At 36.5% G+C, this 27,766-nt stretch overlaps 2 protein-coding genes across 3 annotated transcripts in view; one reads left to right on the top strand and one right to left on the bottom strand.

Moving 5' to 3' along the window:
• LOC120776787 overlaps window positions 1-20,417 on the top strand; it is a 51,993-nt gene extending 31,576 nt beyond the window's left edge. For both annotated transcript variants that reach the window (XM_040107774.1, XM_040107773.1), the window contains exon 3: window positions 19,475-20,417. In XM_040107774.1, coding sequence (XP_039963708.1) covers window positions 19,475-20,130 — 656 coding nt within the window. In that variant the 3' untranslated portion in view covers window positions 20,131-20,417. The remainder of the gene's footprint in view (window positions 1-19,474) is intronic.
• On the bottom strand, window positions 4,018-8,362 carry LOC120776786. Its single transcript, XM_040107772.1, has 3 exons — window positions 6,543-8,362; window positions 5,297-6,389; window positions 4,018-5,218 (listed from the first exon to the last, which is right to left on the bottom strand). The coding sequence occupies exons 1-3, from the start codon at window positions 8,226-8,228 to the stop codon at window positions 4,623-4,625; spliced, it is 3,375 nt and encodes a 1,124-aa protein (XP_039963706.1). The 5' UTR covers window positions 8,229-8,362; the 3' UTR covers window positions 4,018-4,622.
• Window positions 20,418-27,766: the final 7,349 nt, after the last annotated feature.

Genomic DNA, 27,766 nt, shown 5'->3' with positions numbered 1-27,766 from the left:
ACAAATACATACAGACACAAAGGCATGTTGTATTTGCAAAAAAAAACATGTTGACTTGTCTTCAAAGCGCACCTGATCAGAAGCACATCTCTATCTTTTATGTCCACATTCAAACACACATGTATGTATATAAAGTGGATAAGGCAACAACGCAAGCCGCGACTCGTCGCCAACGCGCTGACGAACGGCACTGTCGTCAGGGCGTATACGCGATGTTTTTCTTCAAACACACTCACGCGCGTATACCTATACATTTGCCGTTATTTGCGCGTTCCACTTCATTTCACAGTTGTTTGTGACTTTCGCCGTTGCCTCTCCACCTCATTCGCTTTCAATTAGCCTACTGCTTTTCGTTTTTCTCACTCTCATAAGCTCGTTTGCATTAATTGCGTTTTAGTTTCGCAACACAACAAGCAAATACAACAATGAACATGTATGTATGTATACATTTCAAGCGCGAGTCCATTACCAAACACACACACGCAAACGACAAGTGAAAACAAACAGCGACACCTTGGAGTAGCCTCTAGCCAATTGGCAGCCGCACAACACGACGTATGCGCAACTTGAACTATACAAGTAAGATGTACTGTGCTTTGGGTACCCCTGAGGTCTGGTGAAGAAGAAGCGCTGCTTGAGTGGCATTTGAGTTCTAAGTGTCACTATCTTGCACTGTGCGCTTTGTTTACTCATTTCGTTGCTTTCTTTCGTTTTTGGAGTATTTTTCATACTTTGTTGTTTTTGTTCAAAATCAAAAATTTAATGTGCAATGATTTGTATACATATGTACATAGATGTGTGAGTTTATGAGTGCGTGGAAATGATGTCATTTAATGCCTACGCAATTATAAGCACCCAAACTGCCAAATGTCGCATAGCCTGGCAGAAAGCTGTACATATGTACATACAAGTATATAAATACATACATTTATAATTATGTAATAGATTCACATATGTACATCTCATACGAGTATATAAGCCGTCTGCTGTTGTTTTTATATATTTGTATATGTAACTCGGTGATACCAAAGAATAATTTTGTTTGCTTATAAATTGCTCAGCACAGCAGTTTTCGTATGAGCAACGCTTGCATAATTTTCGCGAAATATAGAAAATATGCTTTAAGAATTGTTATTTTGCAACTGCTTAGCGAAAAGGTAGGGAAATGAAAGCGAAATTAATGCATGCATACACATACATACATACATACATACATACATATGTATATTCTTGGTTAATTTGGATATTCATTTATGGCAACTCAAATGTTTTAATGTAAAATATTTATTAATTTACAAATTCATTTAAATGCTTAAATTTAATTATTGAATCATTTAATAAATTTAACTAATTTATTATTACAAAAAATGCCAATTTTGTATGTACATACATACATACGAACATAAAATTCCCCATTACTGACAGTACTTATTAACGGACACGTCCCATAACCGGACATCAGTACGTTCCAATGATCGAACATGAACACTATTTAGGTTCGATTAAATTGTCTCTGATAACCGAACAAGATTTCATAAAATATGTAAAGAAAATTGTGTACAATTTGTGCAAATTTGTTGTAATTCGCGTTTTTTTTAATTGTTATTAATTTTGTGCAGGCTTATTAATTGTTATTGATGTTGTTGTCGTGTGGCTGGGGTCTAAAATTTTTCGTCACCTCTCTTGAAAAAATTGGGAAGAGTTCAGTTATTTTTGAATTTGGGAAATCTTTTCGAGGATATTTATTTAAAATACATTTGTATGTTTGTTCATAAGTTAAAAAAAAAAATTTGTCTTAGTAAACTGACTTTTTTCTATTTTTTAAATACATAGTTTCGATGCTTAAAACAAATCTTTATCATTTTGTTTTTCCAAATAAGGCCCTTTAGGAAAATAGAATCATACCAAAGATTAATCCAACGACTTCATTTCATCCACTTCGGCTTCAAAAGGCTTTCCAGGACGTGGTGCATTCACAAGATCGAAATTGCCGGAACTTCTCCGCATACATCACACAATTTTCGTCTTGCTTGAACGGAATGTTTACCCTTTTTATAGAAAAACAGTAAAATATACCGAAAATTTTTATGAAATTTGACTTCTATTGTCAAATCAAGAGTTCGAGTTATGGAAGTCCAACTGTAGTTCGCTGTTAACTGCGACCTCTTGAGTTCTCTACATAATGCTAATTTACATAAAGATGAGATGCTTTTCTATATTTTTGGCGTCGACTTGCTTCAGACCCAGACACACAACCCAAATTTGTTGAGTCAATTCACAAGTTATTTGAAACTATGTCAACTGCTGACATGACTAATTTCGTGACCCACATCGTCCACTTCTTCGTTGCATTAACGAAATTATCCTCATATACTCGTAATAAACTGAGGGGTGCCCACTCCTATGAGGCATGTTGTCGACAAACTCACGACAAATTAATTAATCTCTAATAGAAAGCCCATCACAGCAATCTCAAAGCTTTAAATACAGTAAAAGAGCAAAAACATTATTTTGTACAAAAAAACATTGTAGAAAAAATGTAATAATCTATTGAATTAGGACAATTGCTTAAACTTAACTAAATATCAACATACTATAACAATATAATCACTATTTAATTTCACACTTCTCCCCATATTTATTATATTTATTTATTTATTATTACTTTTGCGCCCACTGGGGTCCAACAGTATAAAGTTATGTATATTTTAGAACATTTGCTTATTGTCTTGAATACAGACAGATTGTAAATAAAGAATTTGAGAAAAAAAAAAATTATTTATTATTGTATATCATAAAAGTTATTTCATTTTGTTTTTCTTTTCAATCCGGTACCGAAGACTTATGATTTGAATTTAGCTGTCAGATAAATAATACTCAAAAATACTCACTTGTCTTATACGTCAGATATAGTCGTTGTAGCGAGGGAAACTCCTTCTCAAATAATTTTTTAAAGGGTGAAAATGAAAATTTATAGATTTGAGTCTTTAGTAGTATAAAAAACCGGTCGTTTCGTGATATCAGCGTGCCAAACCTATTAAGCGAATCCTTCTAATTTCATTTAGACGAAGCTGAGGATATTTTTAGTATAAGTACATATGTATGTATGTAATTTTTAATAAAATAAATTAAATTATTAATTTAGGAAGTTAATGACCATAAATTATACATGCATGTCGAAACTCGCAAGATAAATTATAACATCAGATATTGGTTTGTTGTTGTCGCTGTAATGATCCAATTGGTTTTTTATTTATTTTTTGACAGTACCGGCGAGATCTTCCAGTTATTTTGAAGTAAAACCCACAATTCAAGGTACCTACCCCTTTTAAGAGCGAAAGCATACATAAATGAAAAACACGGCTCATTACAAATCATGAGTTTATTAAATTTTAAATTACTGATAGCTACAAACTAAACATGTATGTATGTATGTATTAAGCATTGAAAAAATTGTATATCATATGTAATATACATACAACTGGCATACATACAAGTATATAAGTGTGTGTGTGTGTAGGTATATGCTGGGGGTTGAAGAGAGCACTTCCTTTCAAACAGCTGTGTCGTGGATTGGGCGAATTTTATCCCTTCCTCCACTACAACTGTGACCTTTGCATCTGCCAACAAGGAATCGGACATTTGCAAAGTACCACACACACTCAAACACATTGTCATATTTCGCAGCAAGCCGATATTCTCAACTAACCGCGGATGTAGTGCATTCATTTTGTCTTTTAAGTATTCTCTTTTCGTTTTAACTACGATGAACTTAATTTAAGTCTACCAAGAATGCATTGAAATGGTTTAATTATAGTTTTTAAGAAAAAAAAATGTATAAATTGAGCGTTTAATTATACTCTCTATTTAAAAAATTAAAACTATTTTTGCATTATAGTTAAGCTGCGCCAGTCTACAGCGCTTGAGTGTATAAAGTAACTTAAAATTAAGACGAACTTAGGAATATCATTTTAGTTTAATGAGTATAATATACATAAATGGTATGTATCGTGTGTGTGATAGTATTCATGCGCAGTGTAGCGCTCATCATTGACTTTTTTGCTTTGAAATAACTCAAAAGAAGTGAGTTGCAACATAAAATGAAGTAATTTTAATAAATTGTTGTATGCATTTATGAATTTGTTCATGGAATATCGTGGGCACTGTGACAAATTTAAATTTTGTGTAAACTCAATTAATATCAAAAGGTGGTTTGTGATTGAAATAAATTATGAAGTAATCAGTAGTATCAGTCACCCTAAGTATTGGATTAAATTTAAATGTGTATATGCTCAACAACAGTTTCAACAGCTTAGAAATGTACTAAATAATTTGTTTTTCCGTTAACAACTCAGGCGAGGTCCTTTAGTTGAAATATTTTTGTGTTTTGGACGAAACTACACACATATATTCGTACTTTATATTTGAAGACAGTGCCTTGCTTACGATATGATATTTGTCACTATTTTATATATAAATATATTATTTGAGAAATCTACATATCTAACGATGTCTTAGCTAATTACGTGTATGGTTATCTCCTGCTCCCAGATAACCGTTATAAAATTGTAAAATAATATTCTGCGTTTTTAGCTCCATTTGAAATGTGAAATGTGCAAGTCTTAAATTTCTGTTTTTTGTCCCAACACAGAGAAATAGCTCGATATTTTACGCTCACTCTTTGTGTTTTTGCCTAGTGGTGCTGAGACCGCACCAACTAACGTCGTCGCATTTTCCTTTTCAGGCATTGGCTCATCTGCCATACCCACATCGTCCTGCATTTGCATTGACACAGTGACGGATACCTGTTGCACACCCCTCGCTTGTGCGTGCTGCTGGACCTGATGGGGTAAATCGATGTCAACACCGTTCTTCAAAGCAGGCGATGTCCTGGGTGTTGATTTTCCACGTCGCTGTTTTTTTATTTCAGCAGGTTTCACAATAGTTGTAGTAGTTGCTGTAGGTGTGGGTGACAAATCTTCTTCATCTAAATCGTCGGTTTTTAAGCATTGCAATATTTGTTCTTGTATTTCATCAATTAACTGTTGTTCCTTTACAATTTCGTCCACTGCAGCTGGTTTGGACTTTCGTTCGTTCTTCTTACGCTCAGGTTTTGTGTCGCTTCCATTTTCGACATGTTCACGTTGTATGTGAGTGCGCACATGGGCGCGGGAAGAGTAGCAACGTCCACAAATTTCGCATTTAAATGGTCTTTCACCTGAAAGAGCAAGCAAGAGAAATCAATACGATATTAAATTAACTTTGTTTGGTAAATATGAGAATTAGCGAGAATTACCTGTATGTGTACGATGGTGAACCTTGCGGTCAATATTACGCATGAAGCGTTTGTCACAATAATCACATTTATAATTCTTTTCGCCCATGTGTGAACGACGATGTACAAGGAGATTCTGATTTGCTCGAAATGTTTTCTGACAGATTTCACATACGAACGGCTTCTCTCCCGTGTGGACACGCTTATGTATTTTTAAATCGGTGCTGCGCACAAAGGCTTTCGAACACTCGGTGCAAGGATAGCGTCGATCATTAGTGTGATGGCGTTGATGTAGCCTGAGGTCTTGTTTGGTAGCCACTGGTAACCCACATGTTTCACATTTGTATGTTTTCACTTTGAGATGTCGCATTTTATGCTCAATTAGACGTCTTTTAATGCGGAATGTTTTCCCACATTCTTCACAACTGAACGGCTTCTCTCCTGTATGCAAACGCTTATGTTCAGCCAACCGTGTTGACTTACTAAACGATTTTGGGCACTGATTGCAAGCAAAGCGCAACTTTTGTGTCTCGGAGTAGCAAGTAGTACGCATGACATGTGCAATGGGTTTACTGGTTCCCACCCTTGCATCTATTGTCGATTCGAGGTCAAGAGTAGATTTAATTGAGCATTCAGGAGACGAAGATTTAGATTTGGTACCAGTTTTACACACTAAGACTGATTCTTCCTCTACAACAGCAGGAGCTTTCTTTTTACGAGTTCTCTTGGCAGTCGGCTTTGGAGGGATTTTTATTTTTTCTGCTGTTTTTCCTTTTTGTTTTTTAATTTCAGGAGCACTTAGAGAGGTATTCGCCTCTGACACTACCTCTTCTATGCTAGCGGTGAAATTCGTGATTGCAGCATCCTCTCCTATACCAGTCAAAGTTTTGACATCTGATTCGGTTATATCTGTTTCCATCGATGATACTTTGCTAACGGGAACCAAATTGACTTCACTTGGCGTTGTATCAACTCGCTCTGCTGCAGGGTCATCTGCGGAATGCAATTTAATTGCGTCATCGGCGTTACCTTCATCTTTATTATCATTTTGATGTGAACTGACATCTTTTGTTGCAGCAGAACGTTTCTTTGGCGGCGATCGTTTCGAAAATACCTGCAATTACAAATTATTTAATTTATCTAAGAATGCCTAGTAAATTATTTTATTTTCCATTTTTAAATGACATTTTTGTATTACGAGTTCAAATTTCATAATACATATGTACAAATTTATATAAGAAAAGAAATCCTGATTATGTTTACTTACCGACCGGCGTTTTCTTTTACGCTTTACAACAGGTTTCTGTTCTTGACTGTTCCCATCTTCAACCGTTTCTGCACAAGTTTTATGTGCATTTTCGTTATTACCACTCTCGGTAGCTTGCACCTGTTGCCCCGCTTCCGACTGCGCATGCTCCTCAACCCTTAGTTGCTTTTCATTATCATCCACTACTTCCTTTGCATTATCTGCTTCGCAAATTGTTTCATTCAAAAATGTTTTTTCAATAACCACTTTTTGCTTGTTGGCCGTATTTAATGTTGACTCTTCCACTGTCTTGTCTTCCTCTGGGGGTGGCGTTTCTGGTACTTGCACTGAAACTGTCGCCGGCAATATGTCATTATTGTCTACGTTTTGTGACACAGGTAGTACTACCATTACAGGCGAAGCTATCATTGCTTCTATGCTCGCTTTTCGCTGTCTCTCAATGGCTATAGCGGCTGCACTGATTTTTGGAAGCTGCTCTCCTTCACCGCGCAGCTCAACCTTTATTTCGGTCTTCGGCAACACATCTATTTCTTTTACCGGGCCAGAAAATAGTTGATGTTGTTGTCGCAAATGTTTATGGAATAAATCCAGTGTGGCATATTTGCACTCACAGTGGCCACAAATCAAGAAAAGCTTTTTGCCATTTAGAATAAAAACATTCCCACATGATTCTAGTGTTGCATCAACAGGAATTGGTGACATTATGTGTGCACTTGAATTATCATCACAACACTCTTCATGGTTTGGCTTCATTTCCGTCTTAACTACCACCTTTAGCTTGTTGTCCTGCGCTTGCGCTTTGCTTTCAGCCTGTTGCTTCGTCTGTGTGCGTGGACTTTTACGCGCCGTTATTGTTGAGGTCACATCTTCTTCCTCCTGAAACAGTTTATGTGCATTATGCAAATGTTTTGCGAACGACGCCATATCGCCATAACGTAAGTCGCAAAAACTGCAATTAAATATAAGTTTTTGCTGCTCCTCGTACACATAAATATTACCGCAAGATTCGGTTTGACAGGAAGGCGTTACCAGCGATGATGCTACGGAGCAAGTAGAGGGAACCCGATTTCGTAGGGGTCGTTTATATGTTGCAATAATATCATCATGTTCGGCTTCGGATTCCGTACTCGCACCACCTTTTTCTATATTTCTACAAGCAATTGTCTTTTTAATCGTTGAATCTGACTTTTGTTTTTGCTTTGGTACATCACTCTGATTCGAATATTTGCTATCTGCAATTGATGAGGCAGATGAACAAGATGCTATTGAAGCTTTACTGCTTACACTAGCACAACTTGAAACACTGCGTTCACGCAATTTTTTCGTGGATTTAGTATTTTTCCCATCTTTCGGAAGAGCTGTTAAATGTAAGTTTTTCCCTATTAATTCAGGGAAACGTATACGTTGCGCTTCCAACTCCGCTTCTTCATCGCTACTAATCGGTACTAATGTCGCATCATCATCATCTTCCTCCAGAAGATCCGTTTCAGAATCATCCTCATCAGTGTCTTCATCGTCCTCCTCATCATCATCACCGCTACCATCTTCCTCAACGACTACATTCTTACCATTCATTTTCACAATTTTGTTTTTCTGTTTGCTATTGTTTTCTGCGTCTTCCTCGTCGCCATTATCCGGTGCTTCCAGTTTTATGGGTACATGCTCTAGCAGTGTGTTGATCATCATGTTAGCGCTTATTTAACACCTTCACCTACGGTTGCTCCACTCTACTTTACTCCGTATCTTTTATATTATCATTAAACACAAATTTTATATATTTTTATAAATCTTATATATGTTTTATTAACGATTTTATTAACAACTTTAGCGCTACACACTAATTTCTCGCACACAGCAATATATTCTACTGACGCCGCTTCTTTTCCACAAAGCTGTCAACTTTTTGCCTCAATTGCTCGTTTGTTGTTGCTTCTCTTATCCACTTTGCTTTGCCCAATATTCGCTGGCGCGCAGCTCATTTGTACAAACAGTACAACTCTCTGTTATTAAAATTTTTTTGCAAACCTTTGTTAGGCTCGTTTGCGCAATGCAAGGGTGAGTGAGATGGCTGCTGAATATACAAACAACCGTTGAGTAATAAAAATGACTTTGTGGAACGTAAATTGTCGAAAGATTTTGACAAATGGAATGAATGATCTCAATGGAATGAACGGACATAGAGGGCGCATTTGGTGAATATTTGGAAAAGATAACTGAAAATTAACTGAAAGTGAACAAGCAAGTAAATAAGAATTTATGAAGAAATTAAATAAATTGTCTCAAGCAGTTCATACTTGAAACACTATAAAATGTTTCATACAGAAATATCTAAAATTATGCATGTACATATGTGTAATGATGTAGACTATCCCTTTATTTCACCACTTCATTCTACCTGTCAGTTTGCAAAAAATGAGAATGGATTGCAAACTAAACCGGTACATAGCAAATACAAAGTACATTTGAATATGCAAGTGTACATATGCATGTGGATCACACGAGCTTTTGCTGAAATTCTGTACACCATACGCATAGTAGAACTGAGGAATGTGTGTTTTGTAGGATTTTGGTTAGCATGGTAATGCAAATCATATGGACTAAGTAAATTTATTGTCTACGCTGTTAGCATGCGTAACCTGTGGCTCAGGTATTTTAGTATGGACTCGTGTAGTTTGATAATGCAATACTCGTATCTATAGCGTTTAATACGTAAGTCGTTAACTAGCACAAATGCACATAATAACATAGTATTGACTCATAAAATTCAGGCGAACCTACATTACGCATACGCCCGGTACTACTATATTAAAAATATACTGTGTAGTAAATTATCAATAAATAAACAAATTTCAAGCTAAACAATATCCAACAATTTTCTTGTTTAGAAACATTATTATTTCTCCAAAAATTCTCATGATAAAGAGTAACTATTTCTCAATTGCGCTTTCGATTATTTTGAATTGCATTAATTATTTAAAGCACCATGTCCTATAACCAGTCGCTCTAAACTATCTATCAATAACAGACAAGAACTCATAAAGCGTGTAAAGAAAGTTGTGTACAATTAATAGTCCGATTCTTTTTTAAATTCCTATTATTTTGCGGAGTTTTACAACAGTTTTTTTTAAGAAAAATAAGGAAATTTATTGACTGGCTCTGGCGCCCTCTGGATCAACGAAAACTATTGGGATATTCATTCATTCATATAAATAATTTTGTTATATATGAAATATTTAATAAATTACAACTTCCTAGTATTTATAATTGCATAACCCCAATATAAGTACATATGTACATACATACATACAAATAAATATGTACATTTAGATCATACTTACCGACCTTAGATATATTATATGTTATTTGCATCACTACTTTTTAACAATTTTGTCAATTGTTGAAAAATGATTGATGAATAATTAATAATAATTATTTCAGTTTGCATTTGATTATATCTAATCTTATGGTCATTAAACGAGATCTTAAAAATTGCTCTATCGGAAATCATTACAATTTACTGTATCTGTTGTTGTGCTTTTACAGTTTTCTGAACAAGTAATTAAATAACTTTAGTTGCTTTAGACCTTTTTATGATTTTTGTTAATTAAATGAAATCTTAAGAAAATGCTTCTGTAATTATTAGAATTAAGAGGCATTATTTAGCAATACTCGTACTGCATATGACAGTTTTAAATTATAATTTTACGAAAAACATAGTCAGACTCAATACATAACCATAATTGAAGAAAAGAACGATTGTTAAACATCAAATGGAAAAGAGTGAATTCTAAACACATCGCTTCACAAAAACCCGTTGTAATTCTGACAAAATATCTCTATGTACATATGTACTTCACAACATTATAAAAGTGACAACAGGAATATGAAAAAATGAAAAGGAACAGGAAAGTGACACAAGGAAATTAAAATATCGCAACAAATTCAAAATTTTATGTACATTTAAACATATGTATGTATGTATATACTGAATATACATATGTATACGGAATTTATGTAGGAAGAAAAAGCTATTCTTCATAAAAATATGAAACATAGTCATATGATAAATTAACTTTCAGGAAATTAGAATGGAATATTTTATACCACCACCCATACCCCATTGAGGTACATATATAATATCTTCGCCGACGGACCAAATGCAATGTATACAAGTTCACAAAATTGAGAACGAACGTTTGAATTAATTATGAGGACGAGAAAAAACATAGTGAAGAAAATAGAGTCTCCTCGAGCCTTTTTTAAGTAATAGGGCTTTATAGATCATTAGTCGTTTCACCTATATGATGTCTCAGAAATGCATCGATAATAATAATACCTAGATACAGGAAATTCTTATACAAATCATACCAAAGTAAAATAGAGAAATCACTAAAAGCCATGAATTAGCTTCCATTTACTATGCGCCTTCCCAGGAAGTAGGTGTGAAAGTACAAAAAAAAAACCCCGCTGGTATTATACATAAGTACATATGTATATAAGAATAGCTATTGACAGCCAATTTACTGTCACTTTTCTCATCGACAATATACCAATTAAAGCAAGAAAACTGTTGGTGTGCACATACGTATGTATGTATATGTTAGTTAACCTTCACTTAAAGAGACTTCGTGCCCTTCAAAATGCCCAAGACATTTTCCAAAGCTGTACGTAGTTACGTATGTAATGTTACATAAACACGCTTGCTAACACTTGTCGGCGTGGGGAGTTCTACTCTGTCGAGCTTCAAAAGTACGTTTGGGGCCAATTTTCACCGCATTCGCTAACAGCGAATATGTTTATTTACAGTTGATTGTATATATTTACATATACATATATGTATGTGCATATGTGCGTTTTCTTCCAAGGTCGTTCGAGAGTTTTAGCTTTGTCAATGCTTGCTGCATATCTTATATTGGGGAGCATGACCAAACCTCCACAAATTCTCTGTGTGTATGTGTGTTGTTATTGCTGTAAAAGTATAAATACATACAAATGTATCCTTAGTCTCCTTCAGAGTTAATCCGCAAAACTTCAATGGTTTCGGAGAAATTTCCCTAAAAACTCGTAACCTTGGTATTGTGTTTTTTTCTTTTCATTTTTTTTTCTTTTTGCAAAGTTATTGTGTGTGTTGGGGACGGTTTCAGTCTTCCATAAATAAATTTTCCTTTGCGAATAGAACATTGAGTATTGACTTGTAGCCAAGCTTAACAGCTTATCGCAAGTAACACGTGCTTACAATCACATACACCTGTATTACTTAAATAATCAAATATTCGAACTGTTTACTTTATTGGCAATAAGGGGTGTACCAAAATTAACGCAAAGATATAGTTTTTAGGCTTTCGATTGTAATTTTTTTATTGAATCACAAAATACACATCGGACAAATGACCTCCACGTGTTTACACTTGTGTGTGGGCTTGTTGCAATAGACCTGTGATTTTATATAACCTCAGCTTATTTTCAACAAAATATTGTCCAATTATCCCTCCAGCCTAAGTTCCGCATCAAACAGTAACCCGCTGAGGATGCTTTTAAAACCGCGGCTGCCAAACTTTCATTATTTTTGAAATATTGTTCAATAAGGAAGACACATTGTCCTATCGTACAGCGCTCCATTCTTACCAAGCTTAAAGTGTCAGCTGTCGCCTTTTTTGTTTTTTGGATTATCAAAATATTACTACACAAATCTTAGAAGCGAACTTTAATGTGGATGCAGTGGATTTTGGTTTATGAAATCATTTCCAACGTCTCAATATTTTACGTATCGCTTTATTTCTCCTTCTTATCACATTTGCCGCTCTCCATTACATTTCTTACATACAAACATACTTATGTGTACCCCTACACATAACATTTATTGGTAAATACCGCTGCTTTAAAGACCTTTGTATTTGACCTCAGCTCCAAATCAGTACGGTTATCAGTAAATCCATTGTAGCTAATTTTTCGATTTGCTACGAATTTCCCAGTCAGGTCCCACATATTCATTTAAAAGAATGAATTGTAATCGGCACTTCATAGCATCTCTATTAAGCTTTTACTAACACATCGACATATTTACAGAAATTCAAAAATAAAAGTAATAAAGTTTTTGAATAGAATATTCATCGACAGTTTACTTCAGAGATAAAGAGATGTTTAACTCCTCTCTCACTGAAAGTGAGAGAACAATTACTAAACGTCAAAACCACCTAAACTTTTGACAGTTGATCGAGTTCAGGAGGTTTTGACGTTTAGCAATTGGAAACGAGCGATAATGGCCAGATTGAAATCTTACCAAAAACATATGTAAACTGGAGGATTTGTGTTGCATCGTTCAAGACCACTTATAAAAAATGTAAAACAATGAAAATTAAATAAAATTTGTGAAATTTATAGATATTTGATAAAACGTTTTGTAATTTAAAGCATCATATTATTATTTTCAATGCAAAATGATTAAAAACATATAATGATTGAGAGCTAACAAGCTTAAATCCTAGTATTGGGTATTGAAAGGACAAAAGTCAGTTGTTAGAATATTCTTTAAAAAGATTTAAATAGTTTCTCCATACAATAAATAACCACTATTTAGTAATTTTCATTCGTACTAAATGTTGGGCATTGGGTTGATAAATGCTCAAGAATTGTAATTTTGTTCAATCTGGCCATAATGGAAAATGTTATAAAAAACGCTAATTTTGAGGCGCTCTCACACTGGAATAAGTTTAACATCCCTTTATTCCTGGTTTAATCTTTTTAAAGATACATTGTTATGCGTTTTTATCAATATCGAAAATTTTACGTAGATTGAATTCTTCCTACATAACTTCTGTCATGAAAAATATAACCTTTGTCACATACAGATATTTTTAAGCAACGTTCGAATAAACGCGGCCAGTTTTATATCGTTCCTATGAGAGAGCGTCATTTTATCTATGAGAAGAAGGTGGCTTCATAATTATTGTAAGGGTTTCCGAACTTGGCGAAGTGATTTGTTAAATTCCGTATAGGGTATATGAGCACCGAAATCGATGAAGTGGATATCCGATAGAGACTAAAGCAAATAAAAATCAAAGGAAGCTCTTAGAAATTACATTGAAATTCAATGAAAACAATATCACTGTATTCTCCGCACTTGGTTCCAGAAGAAATAAATTTTGCGACAATAAGGACACAATTGCCAAGTTTGAGGTTTATTTTGAAGCAAAAGCCGAATCTGGTAATTAAAATTTTTTATTTTTTTCTAAAAAATACTCTATAGTTCCTAGGTATAATAGCACAAACAGCCAAAAACGTAGACCAGTGGCCCGTGTCAGCTGATACGACCTATCTTATGGGCGCGCAATGTAAGTGAACAGCGAAAAACGCTACTCACTTCTCTCTTTGCCGTAGGAATCCACGGCATTTGGATTTTTGCCGTGGAAACGTGTCAGCTGATTGCTCTCTCACAACGCAGGGTTGCCAATCTCGATATACTGTAGTCATTATAAAAGTTGTCTTCAATATGTTTGAAATTTTCTTAAACTAACTCAAAATCAGAGTCGAATGCTATTATTTATAAATATATAAACTATTTTTAATAGTTTGTTATCAGATTTGATATTTTATATTATGAAAAATTGTAATTTAAAAGTTAGATGTGTACAAAACTATATATGGCAACATACATTGTTCAAATGAAAACAAACAAAGATGGCTGATTCTGCGTTTTTACCACTGGCTCAACTCTTCACACATTTTGCTCGCTAAGCAAGGCAAAGGAAGGAAGGGAGTAGCGTTTTTGGCTGTTTCTGCTATAATTTTCAAAATATTTTGACAATATTTTTCATGACAAACTTCAAAAAATTTAATTATAATTATATATATACCGAAAATACATACATATGTATGATTATATTGACTATTGTAGTAAATAAAATTGAAATTCTTTGCACACTCTTACTCCTACTTAAAAGAGTGTTTTACTTGTAAAAGTCAGCGCCCTCTCCAAAGCATGCTCACAACCGTTATATTTTACACGCATTTTTTCGATTAAACTTCACTGGCATTTTAGTGTGGGATGAAAGTCAACCCTGTAATTGCAGACATTTTGTAACACTCAAATACTCCAAAGTCACACTTTTTGGTTACAATAAAGTTTTTTTTTTTTTATAATTCAACAACAGGACTGCGCTAAATGCGGGATGTGATTGTTGGGAAGCTCCATTAGTGGGGAATCCCTCAGCGCCGGTAAAGATGACTCATTCTTAATTCGCAGTGAACAATAAATTAAAAAACAGTGAAGTAGAAACGAAAAAGATGCTACTACTTCTATGCTACACAGACCTTGTGCCAACGTTAACGGTGTTTTGGTTCGTTTTCGGAGATTAGTTTCATGCTGACTTTGCCATTCAGCATACTTTGCGGCGTATAAGCGAGCGGATTTCACAGTATTGCAATGTTTTTCGAAGTGTGCATTGGTAGGGGAGCTGTCGGAAGGATGACGCACGGGGAGACGTGATTGTGAATGGTAAAAATGAGCAACTCCAAAACTCATTGTACCTGCTTCGTTTCACACCCTTTTGCTTGTTTTACGCATTCAACTGAGTGGAGACGACATGACTGTCTCGTGTCGGAACGCACCCCGTTTTTTAAGAATGCTGCAGGGAGTGGAAAGCAACAATGGTCATACGCCCAAGAGCATACGGCATAAGTCGCAATTGTACCTGCATATTTGTATTTGTGAAATATATAATGTAGTATACAGTGAAGCACTTAAGTTACACCAAATAATATTTATTTTATTGTTAAATAAGTTGAGTGTTTTGCTGAAAGTAAAAGAAATTTTGCTCTCGTAAACCCACGTCCAGAGCGTGTATTCTTAAATTTATCAATAAATGAATGAATGAAGTACTTTTTTTTAATAATTTGAAAGTTATTTTATCCTCTGAGCCATTACTGAAATACATATTTATGTAAATATTATATGAGATAAATCTTTATAAAATGAAATTACTGACGTCGAAAATAGAAGTAGCTTTTATATTTGTTGTGTGAATTAAGCAAGTTCAGCGCTCACCACACAAACGTTCGCTGTTATGTGATATGATTTCTGTACATATTCCTGAAAATATTAGCTAGGAATAACGGGACACAGAACATGACAACACATGGTTGAAATTAAAGATTAAAAATTAAAAAAACAAAAACATTCGTGCTATTTTTTAAATTGGGCGCAATTTTCATATAATTTGAAACTAAAAGTGAGGTGTACTAATAACTTAAGTGATCTACTGTATGCATGTATGGTATGTAAGTATGTTTGGATGCTACGTTCTGTCGTATGGCACTTGTTTACCTCATCCCACTGGTATCGTCCTGAGCGTGAGGGTCGTTGGAAATTGATGATATTCTAAAATGTACATTTATTACTACTTTTATTGTGACGTGCGCGCCATGCTGCTTCTACTTGAGGGGTAAATTGTTATGAAACTGTGACATTACTTGTTACAATTGCAACAAAACTTGGTCCAACGAAAACTTCCAGCCAAGCAAGACACCACTAAATATGTGAATGCGTGTATAAGGTGGATGATGGGGAATCGAAGTCTATAAAACATGAAATTTAGCAATTGACAGCGGTCATCTGGTCAGTTTTAAAGTAAAAAAAAACTTATTTTTATTTATTGTTTAACGTTTTTTTATTTAGTTCGAGTAATATACAAAATTAAATCAACAGGTCATATTCTTTTACCAGTTTCTCCTAGTTCTTCCTCTACAAATTTACTTCTATAGTAAATGCTGTGTTTATCTCTCTTCCATTTCAATTGAACTTCGGTTGATTTTTTAAAATTAAATGGTGGATTTATAGAAAATATAATTTTGAGGCATTAAAAAAGCAATTGGTGTCCCACCCTTTCACTTTCTAGCGATGCATTGTTAAAATGATTAATTAGAGGTATGAAGCCCAAAAAGGCGATATTTAAATAATGACAAAAGCACGATATGACGATAAAAATATTATTTTAACAAACATTATATCGAAAATTTTCATTTTTAACACCTCAAAATTAGGTGCAATTCTGTAAAAGAATGAAATTCTAAACTACGAATCATTCTTGCAAATTTTTTTTTTGAATCAAATTCAAAGTATTTTCCTGAATTTTGCATGGATACCTTTCTATTTTATTACAACATTGAATTCATTACTATAGTTTTATTGAATTTTAATTATATTGCGACATTCCTGATTTCCTTAAAAATGAGATATTTTTCTAAGGATCAATGGTTAATCAGTGCGTGCAACGATAAATTGAGTAAATATTCAGACTTCTTAATAAAACTTGGTGTACATGTTTCTCAACACCACGAGAATGTTGGTATTGTAAATGGGCGGAATCGGACCATAAATTAGCACCACATTAAAATACGGTTACGACCAGAAGAGTCTTTAAAAGCACATTAAAGATGTGTCAAAGCAATTTCTAAGCAAAATCAGGAAATAATACTCTTGCTTTCAAATTACGTTCTTTGGATGGATTAAGTTTTAAACTGCCCGGATTTTCACCAACTTTCACCACTGTGCAAGTGCAGATCTATCATTACATTGAGCCATTTTTGCCAGGGGTCTGAAACCTCGTTTGGTATCGAACGGCTCGGAGAGGTCCTTCCCAATCCTGACGGAGCTTTTGATGTTGCTCAACGTCAGTTTACACAGCCGCATTAGGTTTGCGAGAATACCAAATTCAGACATAGCGGCATAAAAGCAGCTCCTTTTCGTGCTGTCAAAAGCAGCTTTGGAATCGACGAAGAGGTGGTGCATGTCGATTCTCCTTTCCCTGGTATATTCCAAGATTTGGCGCATGGTGAATTTCTGTTCAGTTGTTGATACGCCAGACCTAAAGCCACACTGATAAGGTCCAATCAGTTTGTTGACGGTGGGCTTTAATCTTTCACACAATACGCTCGATAGAACCTTATACGCGATGTTGAGGAGGCTTATCCCACGGTAGTTGGCGCAAATTGTGTGGACTTTTGCAGAGCATACTTAAATTCCAATCATTGGGCATGGTTTTGTCCGACCATATTCTACAAAGAAGCTGATGCATGCTCCTTATCACTCCTTCGCCGTCGTGTTTGAATAGCTCGGCCGGCAATCCATCGGGCCCGCCGCTTTGTTGTTCTTCAGGCGGGTAATAGCTACCTTCGTAGCAGCGTGGTACCAACGTACCAGCTATTCTTTTGCATTTTCCGAAAACCAATGGATTCCGTTGCAGCTGTACGTAAGAAGCTTCAAATGCCGTCCCACAGTTTCCTTATATCGAGTTGTTGACGAGTGCAGCTTCTCGACGTCGAACCTTCCTTGTGTTTGTTGGCGTGCATTTTTTGCTGCACAGAGGCGAGTGCGTATATTGGCTGCAACAAGATGGGGGCCCGAGCCCATGTTAGGACCTCGGAGCGTACGCACATCTAAAACACTGGATACGTATCTTCTGTCTATCACAACATAATCGATCTGGTTGGTGACTTTTCGATCCGGAGACAGCCAGGTAGCTTGATGTATTTTCTTATGCTGGAATCATATTTCGGGCCCCGGCGATCCCATTTGGGGATGTTTCATCGTGGAGACGGAACTTACAGATCGTAATGCCAAAGATACCTTCTTTGCCCACCCTGACGTTAAAGTCGCCAAACACGATTTTGATATCGTGGCGGAGGCCGCTCTCATAGGTGCATTCCAAGCGCTCATAGAAGGCATCTTTGATCACCTCGTCCTTCTCTTCCGTCGGGGCGTGGGCGCAGATCATCGATATGTTGAAGAACTTCACTTTAATGCGAATTGTGGCTAGACGTTCATCCACGGGGGGGAGTGACACCAAATTTGCGCTTCTTTCTATGGCCACTGTTGTAAATGCCACAGGAACCTACTCGCCTCAGTCCATGTCCCGTCCATCGCATTTCTTGGACGGCGGTGATGTCAGCCTTCACTCTAACAAGGACATCAACCAGCTGGCCAACGGCTTCTTCCCAATTAAGGGACCGAATATTCCAGGTGCATGCCCTCAAACCGTAGACCATAATTCGTTTGCCGTGGTCGTCATCTAAAAGGAGGTTTCTCATCCGAGGCTTCTTGTTGTTTTTTCATTGGGTGCGTTTTTTATGCGGCGGGTCCCAAACCTAGCGCACAGCCCAGAGGAGAGGATGTTTCGGCTTCAAATGGATGTTCTTAGGCCACCCAGAGGATACTTGGTCAAAGGCCAAAAGTCGTGAGCTGCTTGAGCCATATGTAAAAGAATTGTTTCAGCGTACAGCGTGGCGGCTCCTTGCCTTTCCATTACATGAAATATATATGACTGTCATACGAAGGTTGCTCTTTATATTTCGGGACGTGACCACACTATTGCTGCAATCTGATATCTCACAACTTTATCAAAAAATTTGACATTTTTGATGCAATACATAGCCAGAACGTTTTGACAGAATAGCGCTACATATGTTGTTACGTGAATTAAATCGGAAACTGTGCATCGATGAACTTAATTAAATTTTTGGCGACGAAGCTCCATCAAGGACTAGTATTTATCAGTGTTATGGTGAATTCAATCGAGGTCGTAGATCCCTCCAGGTCGAACTTCGTGAAGGTCGTCCAAAATCAGACTTCCTTACTTGCTTAACATAGAATTTTGCAATACCTTAAAATATTCGGTAAGAGCCGAACTAAGACTAAGTTTATCGTTTTGAAAGGCATATAAAGTATCTTTCTATGGAGAAACATTTTCAAAAGTCCTTTTTTCTGATATGGAAAAGTTTAATATAATTCAGGAGTCGGTCGGACACTGTTATATACCTGAATAACCCTTAAGTATTATTTCATGTAATTATTTTAGACCGATATCTATTGATTGTGACCAAAACTTTCAAAAGTTTGCTTATATAATATAATGACAATTTATCTATTATCATTGCAGATCGGACAAATCCTGAACCCTTGGAGATATGTCGACACTACCCACCAAATTACGAGGTGGAATCCCTTCCGTCTTATACCATTGTCTCAGGGTTGCCAACCTACGATGACGCTTTAGAAGAGTTTCGAAAAGCGGGCATTATTCTAACTCCACCCATGCCAGTAGTGAAGATATTCGAAAAAGATCCAGCGGCCGCTGACAACACGGGCAAAGAGAATCAAATTTTCAATATGGAAAACGGCGTGGGTACCGACAACGACAACGTCTCAGTAACTTCGACCTGCACCTGTGGAGCGGCAAACAATGCAAACTCTAACAATCCAAACCCGATATACACGGTGCCATCGCCACTTGCACCACAAGTCATCGAACTATCACCCGAACAATTGGCGGCACTGTCACAAAAACGCCTTTCGTTACAAATAACCTTTAACAATTCCGTGCGTCGCAATTCCCGCCCCCGTGGTATCGATCTCTATCGCCAGGTGAATCGTAATAACTTGCTGCGCTCACAAGCTGTTGCTGCCGCCGCTGCTGCCCGCGACGGGTTCCCACAAATTCACCGCTCATCTTCGACGCTGACTTTGTCCAATGAACCGAATATGTTGGATCGACATCTTATGCAACACCTGCAGCACCGAGGCTCTCTCTATTGAGTCCCTGAGAAGAACTGCATTCGTTGCAAATTCGTCGCCAAGACGATACCATTTTAACTATACTTTTACGAATATAAATCATTATTGAACTGTTGAATATACTTACTTGTGTACACACACGTTAATACGTGAAATGTAAAAAATTCTCTTACAATTAGTATTTTAAATGTAGATATGAATATTTAGTTTAAAGCAACTGTAAAAACATATGCACATAATTATGTAGATGTAATACTGTAAAAAATCAGTTAATAAACATTATACAAATATGTATATTACTATAAGAACATCCATAGGAAAACTATATCTTTAAAAACACTTCCTGAGAACCCGCTGGAGTTTCATTCTGCTTGGACAAAATTTTTCCTTTACTTATACATAAGTTCTATAGAACAGACCATTTCAGAAAATTGTTTCATAATTTTGTTAAAAATATAGATCCATCAATCCCATCCCAGATGAATTTGTATCAAACAAAACAAAGGAACTGCCTGCAACATTTGAGTTTTGGAATTTCCTAATATAGCTTTTGATGATTGTTGCTCTTAAGCTGGAACACTTCAAATCCAGTATTCGAGGAATGTTTTGTCCCGATACATTCATTGATTCTTAACTTGTATACTAGAAACTGAAAGAACAGGAGCAGCAACAAATGTTAAATATGGTAAATGCCATCTACCAAATTTGATTGAACTCGGTAGAGCGGGTCTCCTTGATATTGATTTTACCTGAAAGTGGGCGGGGCAACGCCCATTGTAAAATTTTGACCCTGATTCCCTTAAATCCCTCTTTTTATAAGGTATACGGAAGCTAAGAGAAGTATTGGCCCGATTCAAACCATTTTTGACACACAGTCATACTATTATCAGGACAGAATTTTCCTGAATTTCAATACTTATCTCTTACATTGACCGGGTGTTGGTAGGATTTGAGCAATTTAAGTAAATATTAATTTCTTTTTGATTTGTGCATTGTAAACTGAAAGAACCAAATGAAATTTCGAATTGCGTTATATGGGAAGTAGGCCTGGTTGGAGTACGATTTGGCCCATTTTTGCACTGTAATATAGAAATATCACAAATTACATAAGTTAAGGGGCTATACCAGTGTAACGCATGAAAAATTAGGCGATTTTCGTGATTTTTTTTTAAAGATAGTACTCGATTAAATGTTTCGAACTTCTTTGAGTGTAATAAGGTATATTTTCAGCTACTTATATTTTAAGATTTTTTTTTTACAAAAGTGTTGAAAAATAAAGGAGTTATGGGCTGTCTTCGGATTCCGGCCGAATGAGTAGCTGACAGAAGAAAATTCAAAAAGTTAATTAAACTTAAATATATTTCCTATACAATGACCTACGATCTTTGAAAAGTATCAAAAATTAATTTTGAAATAAAAAAATCGGTTTTTTAGGTAAAAAAATTGTCGTTTTTTTATGCCAAATTGACAATTTTCAACAAATCAAAACGATCGTAGATCATTGCATGGTAAATCTAATAAAAAATAGTCAGTTTTAATTTTTAGTCGATCGGTTAATTTCTCGTTGAGTTATGAAGCCAGCAACTTTGCAAAATGTAGTTTCGAGAAAAACGCGTTTAAAGTTCCACTTATATAGGCGTGTACCTCCGAGCCGTCGCTCTTTAGAACGCTGCTATCCAAAAACTATTCAAGATACGACCTTGCCGATTTCATAGGATATTTTTGGAAATATAAACTATCGAAAACGCAAACAAAACTAAAATTTTTTTTAAATGTGTCCCACTGGTATAGCCCCTTAAAATCGGTCGGTCGGGTGATGAAAGTAGGCGGCGCCACGCCCATCGTCCAATATTTATTCCGGCTCTATAGTACCAAGTTTCCGGATTTCAACTCGTATCTTCTTCCTGATCTTTTATATGTACATATATAACCTATTTATCTCGATTAGTTTTAGGTGATACCAAAAACCGTTAGGGGAACAAAACTATTATATTCTGTATAAAAAGAAAGTGGAGTTTCAAAACAATAAAGTCCTGTTGGTAATAAGTTAAAAGCTCTGCACAAAGTGAAGAACAAATGCAACAGTTATACATAGACGTTATATATAGACGTGTTAGTTAGTTATATAGACGTGTACATACATAACATAACGTGTACATGAAATGTGCATGCTCCTATAAGAAATATTGCGAATAAACGGAAGGGTTTGTGTCTTAGGTGCACATCCTTTCTAAGGCAGCCACCAATGTGTATGGTATGTTCTAAATGTGAATTTCGTAGCCTTGGACGCACTGAAAATGGCTTCAGGATTTTTTAGAACTTAAATATAGAAAACACGTTCTCTGCTACAGTACCTCAAGGTATAGCATATTCAACGAAGCGAAATAAGTATTTAACTTACGCTTATTTGAGAAAAAAGTAAACGATTCATGTATTTGTTTAAATTGACCCGTCTACTATACAAGTATGTTGTTTTTAGTAGTGCGCACAATGTAGAAAATAAATAAAGATAATGCCGTTTTTTTGCCAAAAGTTTACTTTGCTTTTTATTTTACTAAATTACTCTACTTACATGTTATTCATAAAACAAAACTTAAGAAATTAGTTCATTTTAATATTACTAAAACTCAATTTCGAAAGGATATACATACATGCTACTATGAGCAAAAAATTGAAAGACTTTGTTCATAATTTTAAAATTCTTAATTTATTCTCCAAAGACTATAGTGTGTCGTCTCCTTCAAAGTAATCCACCTTGGTCCCAATACAATTTTGCCAAGGTTTTTCCAATCCTCGAAACAGTTGTTAAAGTCTAGTTCCAGAATAGCCTTCAATGCGCGTAGCGATTCACGTTTAATGTCTTTAATTGTCTCAAAACGGTTTTTCCGGGGCGGTCGTATGAGTTTGCTGAATAGCCAGAAGTCACACGGAACTAAATCAGGCGAATATTGGTAGAAAATATGACGAAAAACTCACAAAAAATCAATCCAATATGCGACGGTTCATTATCATTGCGCAAAAATCAACGACGCAAACCACTCAAATAGTATTCCTTGTTGACAGTTTGGTCGGTCGGAAGGAATTCGGAGTGCTCCACATCTCGATAATCGAATAAAACTGTCAACATAACATTGATTTTTGACTGCTTTGACGTGGTTTTTCCGGCTTCGGCTTTCCTTTGCTACGATATCGGCCGATTGATCGTCTGTTTCCGGGTCGTAAGCATAGATCCAAGCTCAGATGTGTTTGTAGTAATAATTTCAACTTTAAAGATTTTCATAGCGAAATTAACTTATGTATGTGAGAAATTATTAAAACTTGGTAGAGGGCCCTTTGTGGGGTTTTCACATCGTTCATTGGATATTAATTTCCATGCACGCTCAACAGTTTCCCAAGGTTGATTATTACTAGTTGGACTAGCATCGGCATTTGCATGCCACTCCATGATTCCTATTTTTCTGAAAACACTGCTGAGCTTACTTGCTTGTGTGCTTTAGGTCATTGTCTTGTTGAAAGACCCAAAATAACGGCATTTCTTCGCTGGCATAAGGCAAACGTCTTTCCGTAGAAGAGCTTTAGAGATTGCTTCGTTGCCTTTGACAATAATCCTTGCCAGATTTCGTGAAGATATATCGTTAAAAAAGAAAACTTTTCATGAAGGAAATTGGTCTTGTCGTTCAGTTTGTAAGGCTATAAACCCTTTTCCAAAAAATTAGTAACTTCTTGAGGACAAAAGAAGGATCGAATGTTTTCCAACCCTGGAGCACACAACATATAATTGGACTTGAGAAAAACATGGATTTTACACATTTTCATTATTTGATCTTGTTTTTTATTAATCCACGAGAATTGGAAATTGCAAACATTTGGACGGTATGGCGAATCTGAAGGATCAATTACATGTACAACAGAATTTAGAAGTATTCAAATTTCGTAGCCAAATAATAGGTGAGCCAATGAAACATATTCATAACTCACACTCTGTCTTTTTTACCCTCCATATTGCTTAATTATTTTCAATTGAAGTTCGAAGTGGGCAACCACCGTGTAAACACGTCCCGTGGCCTTTTCACGCGTTCTTTTCCTCTTTGCGATCGACTACGATAGTCTAGCTGATTCAGTTACCGCAGCTCCTTAAAGTTGTAGTTGTTAGTTTATTAGTGTTAACATAAAAAAAAACTCAGTGCCGTAGTTATCATTCGACACCATGAACGGGGCTGACCCCCCCGAAAACAATAGGTTTCGGTTACTCGATCCCGATTTGCAACGTCCAAACAAACGATCAAAATTCAGTGACTTTGTACCACTTCCTGCGCCAAAACAAAATGACGACCATATCCCTCGGTTCTTAGTGGTAAGTGCCATCGGTCCAATTGCAGATGACAAAATCCGTCCATTATCATCATATAATGTCTTTCAAATCGAAAGGGGTTTAAAACAAATTTGCGGCGATAACACCGTTGTAACGGAATTAAGATCCGGTGACCTCCTCCTAAAAGTCGAAAATGCGAAATCGGCCGAAAAGTATATTAAAGCAACTCACATAGGCATTATACCTGTAAAAATTAACTCTCACAAAGATCTTAACACCACGCAAGGCAGAATATTTTCCAGAAACCGAATCAATCTCTCCGAAGAAGAATTAGTAGAAGGGCTAAGAAACCAAAAAGTGATCGAAGTCAAAAAAATCATGCGTAAAGATGGTGACGCACTAATCTCTACCGGTGCTGTAATTGTGACATTCGACCTAATCCGTAGACCAGAAATCCTTAAATTAGGATGGGAAAGGGTTCATGTGCAAGAATTTATCCCAAATCCGATGCGGTGCAAAACCTGTCAAAGACTCGGTCATACCAAAAATAGAAAATCAACCTCTCCGCCACATAATCCATGCCCAAGAACATTCTGCATAAACTGCCAAATTGAAACCCATCCATCCAATGATCCTGGCTGTCCCACTTTCCTTAAACACAAGTCGGTAAATAAAATAAAAATAGAGCGCCGATGCACAATTAGAGATGCATGGAAAATCTTCAACAGCGACCCCAACACACATCAAATGCAACCCCCTCAAAAAAAAAACAAGGGCGCCGTCCTTCCCACAAATTGTAAAAAACACCAGCAGTATAATGACCGAACCAACAACTGTAAACACAGCACACGACTTGCAAACAACTTCAGCAAACAAACCCCAGGTAGAAACTACAAAGAATAACCCACAAGCAAATAACGGAGCATCCAAGAAAACATGTCATACTAAATCAATCACACCAACAACTTCAACCATATCCAAACCTCAGCAGAAAAACAGCACAACAACATCCCCAGTAAGACGACAAACAGCAACTAACGTCAGCACACCAGAAATAGCGACTACAAGTAGAAATGCAGAAAAAAATTCCAGCCCACCCACCCCTACATACCCCAGCCCAATTATCAGTGATACCGACATGTCACCTTTCAGCCAATTACACGCAAAATTCCCCGATCTTAACGTCCTCATAACACCAAATACATATAAAACAACATTACCGTCACACAAGTCAACCAACATAGATAAGTCATAAATATAAATATCCTTATGCTAACCCTTTAATTCATATACAAACACACATATTATATAACAAATGTTACCATTATTACAGTGGAACATAAACGGGTATCACAATAACTACATTGAACTTGAAATCCTAATAAAGATGTGTAAACCCTCCATTATACTTCTAAACGAAACTCACCTTGCCCACAATTCCTCTGCCCCCACCCCCAATTCCTACGTAGGGCACTTCCACAACCTACCTCACATAATCTCAAAGAAACAAGGAATCGCCATTCTGGTGAAGCGAAACCTCCCTACCCAATCCAATATATCCTCACTATCCATAGAACTTCAAACCCCCATCAGGATCACAATAACTTGCGCTTACAAAATATTCAGGCTCTATTCAAAGCTCACCCTAAGCCCCAATCCTCTTATTCACAAAGACTTCCAATCTGCCCCTTCACGGTATCCACTCCTAAAAAAAACCCTCTTCAATACACACCTGCTCCTTATTCGCGAATCAGGTTGAACTGCCGATCAAGCAGCACATTCCGCGGTACACTCATCACCCCCCCTGGGCGGGCAGCAAAACATCCTTCATTAATGACCTAGCCTCCTTGCGGAAAGATAGCACACCAAACACCGTTTATAAAGCCAAGTTATCCGAAACAATCGCACATTATGAATCCAACGGCTGGCAATTGATTTTCACGGATGGATCGAAGGCCTCACACACCTCCTATGCTGTGGTAAAGGAAAATCAAGAAGTTGTCGCGTACGACCTCCTTTTTTCATTCTGCTCTATTTTCACCCCCGAAGCAACAGCTATATTCCACGCTGTTCAATACTCTGCCAAAAACAAGGGTCAAAATCATGTGGATACCTGGACACTCCGGCATAAAGGGCAACACACTTGCAGATACCATCGCCAAAGATATTTCCATCACATCCGAAGTCATCCTACCTAGCGACATATACCGACTAATTCATAGTCAGAGGCAAACAAAGTTATTACGTGAATGGGTGGATTATAATCACCATTATTCGGACATTAACCCCAACCGCACAAAACCTGTATACACAACATCGATACCTACCAACCACATCACCCCCTACACACGTCTCCGAATTGGGCACACCATAATTACCAACGCGCACTTATTACAGGGCATTAGATCCAACACCTGCCCCTTCTGTCAAGCAACAGTCAGCGTGCAACACCTACTGATATCCTGCCCAGAACTTGCTTCTCAAAGACTTCATCATTTCGACAACAAGGACCCTCTCCTATTGTTAATGGACGCCACAGAAGAAAATATTAGCAAAATTTACAAATTTCTAAAGGACACAGACCTACTCCGTCGTATCTGACCCAACCAGTTTATATAATAATTAATTATTATGTAAGCTTTGTATAAATAAATAAATAAATATTTTCAATTGATAGCACCTGTTGGCAAGAGTTATTCTGCGTTGGATTTCGAAGCTGACATTGTTGTTGGTGTTGATATTGGTTCCAAGATAGACGAAGTTATAACTGTCAACAGTGACGTCGGAGCCAAGTTGCGAGTGCGGCGACTGTTTATTTGATGACAAGAGATTTCGTTTCGTACCCGTTCACTACCAGGCCCATTTGCTTCGCTCCCTTATCCAGTCTGGAGAAAGCCGAACTAACGTCATGGATGTGGAGATCAGTAATATCAATATCATCGGCGTACGTCACCAACTGTACACTCTTATAGAAGATTGTACCTTCTCTATTCAGTTTTTAAGCTCAAATTATTTTCTGCAGGAGTAAATTGAAGAAGTCGCACGATAGAGTCGCCTTGTCTGCAGCCTCGTTTGGTATTGAACGGTAGTCTTTTCCGATCCTGTCGGATCTTTTCGTATTGCTGAGCGTCAATTTATACAGCCGTATTAGTTTTGCGAAGAAACCACACTTTCTTAATTTTAATTTAAAATTTCGATAACTTTTCTTTGGCGTTACTATATACTTCAAGAATACGAATTTAGGAACGAAACGACGATAACGACTAAAACTTGGGAACGATAACTAAAACGACGACAACAACAACGGGAATGGGGCCGAATAACTAAAAACAACATTTAACTCTA

Source organism: Bactrocera tryoni, chromosome 5, assembly GCF_016617805.1.
Source record: "Bactrocera tryoni isolate S06 chromosome 5, CSIRO_BtryS06_freeze2, whole genome shotgun sequence".
Lineage (NCBI taxonomy): Eukaryota > Metazoa > Arthropoda > Insecta > Diptera > Tephritidae > Bactrocera > Bactrocera tryoni.
The sequence above is the reverse complement of the archived record's forward strand: the minus strand, read 5'-3'. Positions and strand labels throughout refer to the sequence as shown.

Coding starts and splice junctions, on each gene's coding strand:
- LOC120776786 (XM_040107772.1), bottom strand. CDS start 8,228: ATGATGATCAACACACTGCTAGAGCATGTACCCATAAAACTGGAAGCA. Junction 6,390..6,542: donor GTAAAAGAAAACGCCGGTCG/GTAAGTAAACAT, acceptor TTGTAATTGCAG/GTATTTTCGAAACGATCGCC. Junction 5,219..5,296: donor TCACCATCGTACACATACAG/GTAATTCTCGCT, acceptor TTGCTCTTTCAG/GTGAAAGACCATTTAAATGC.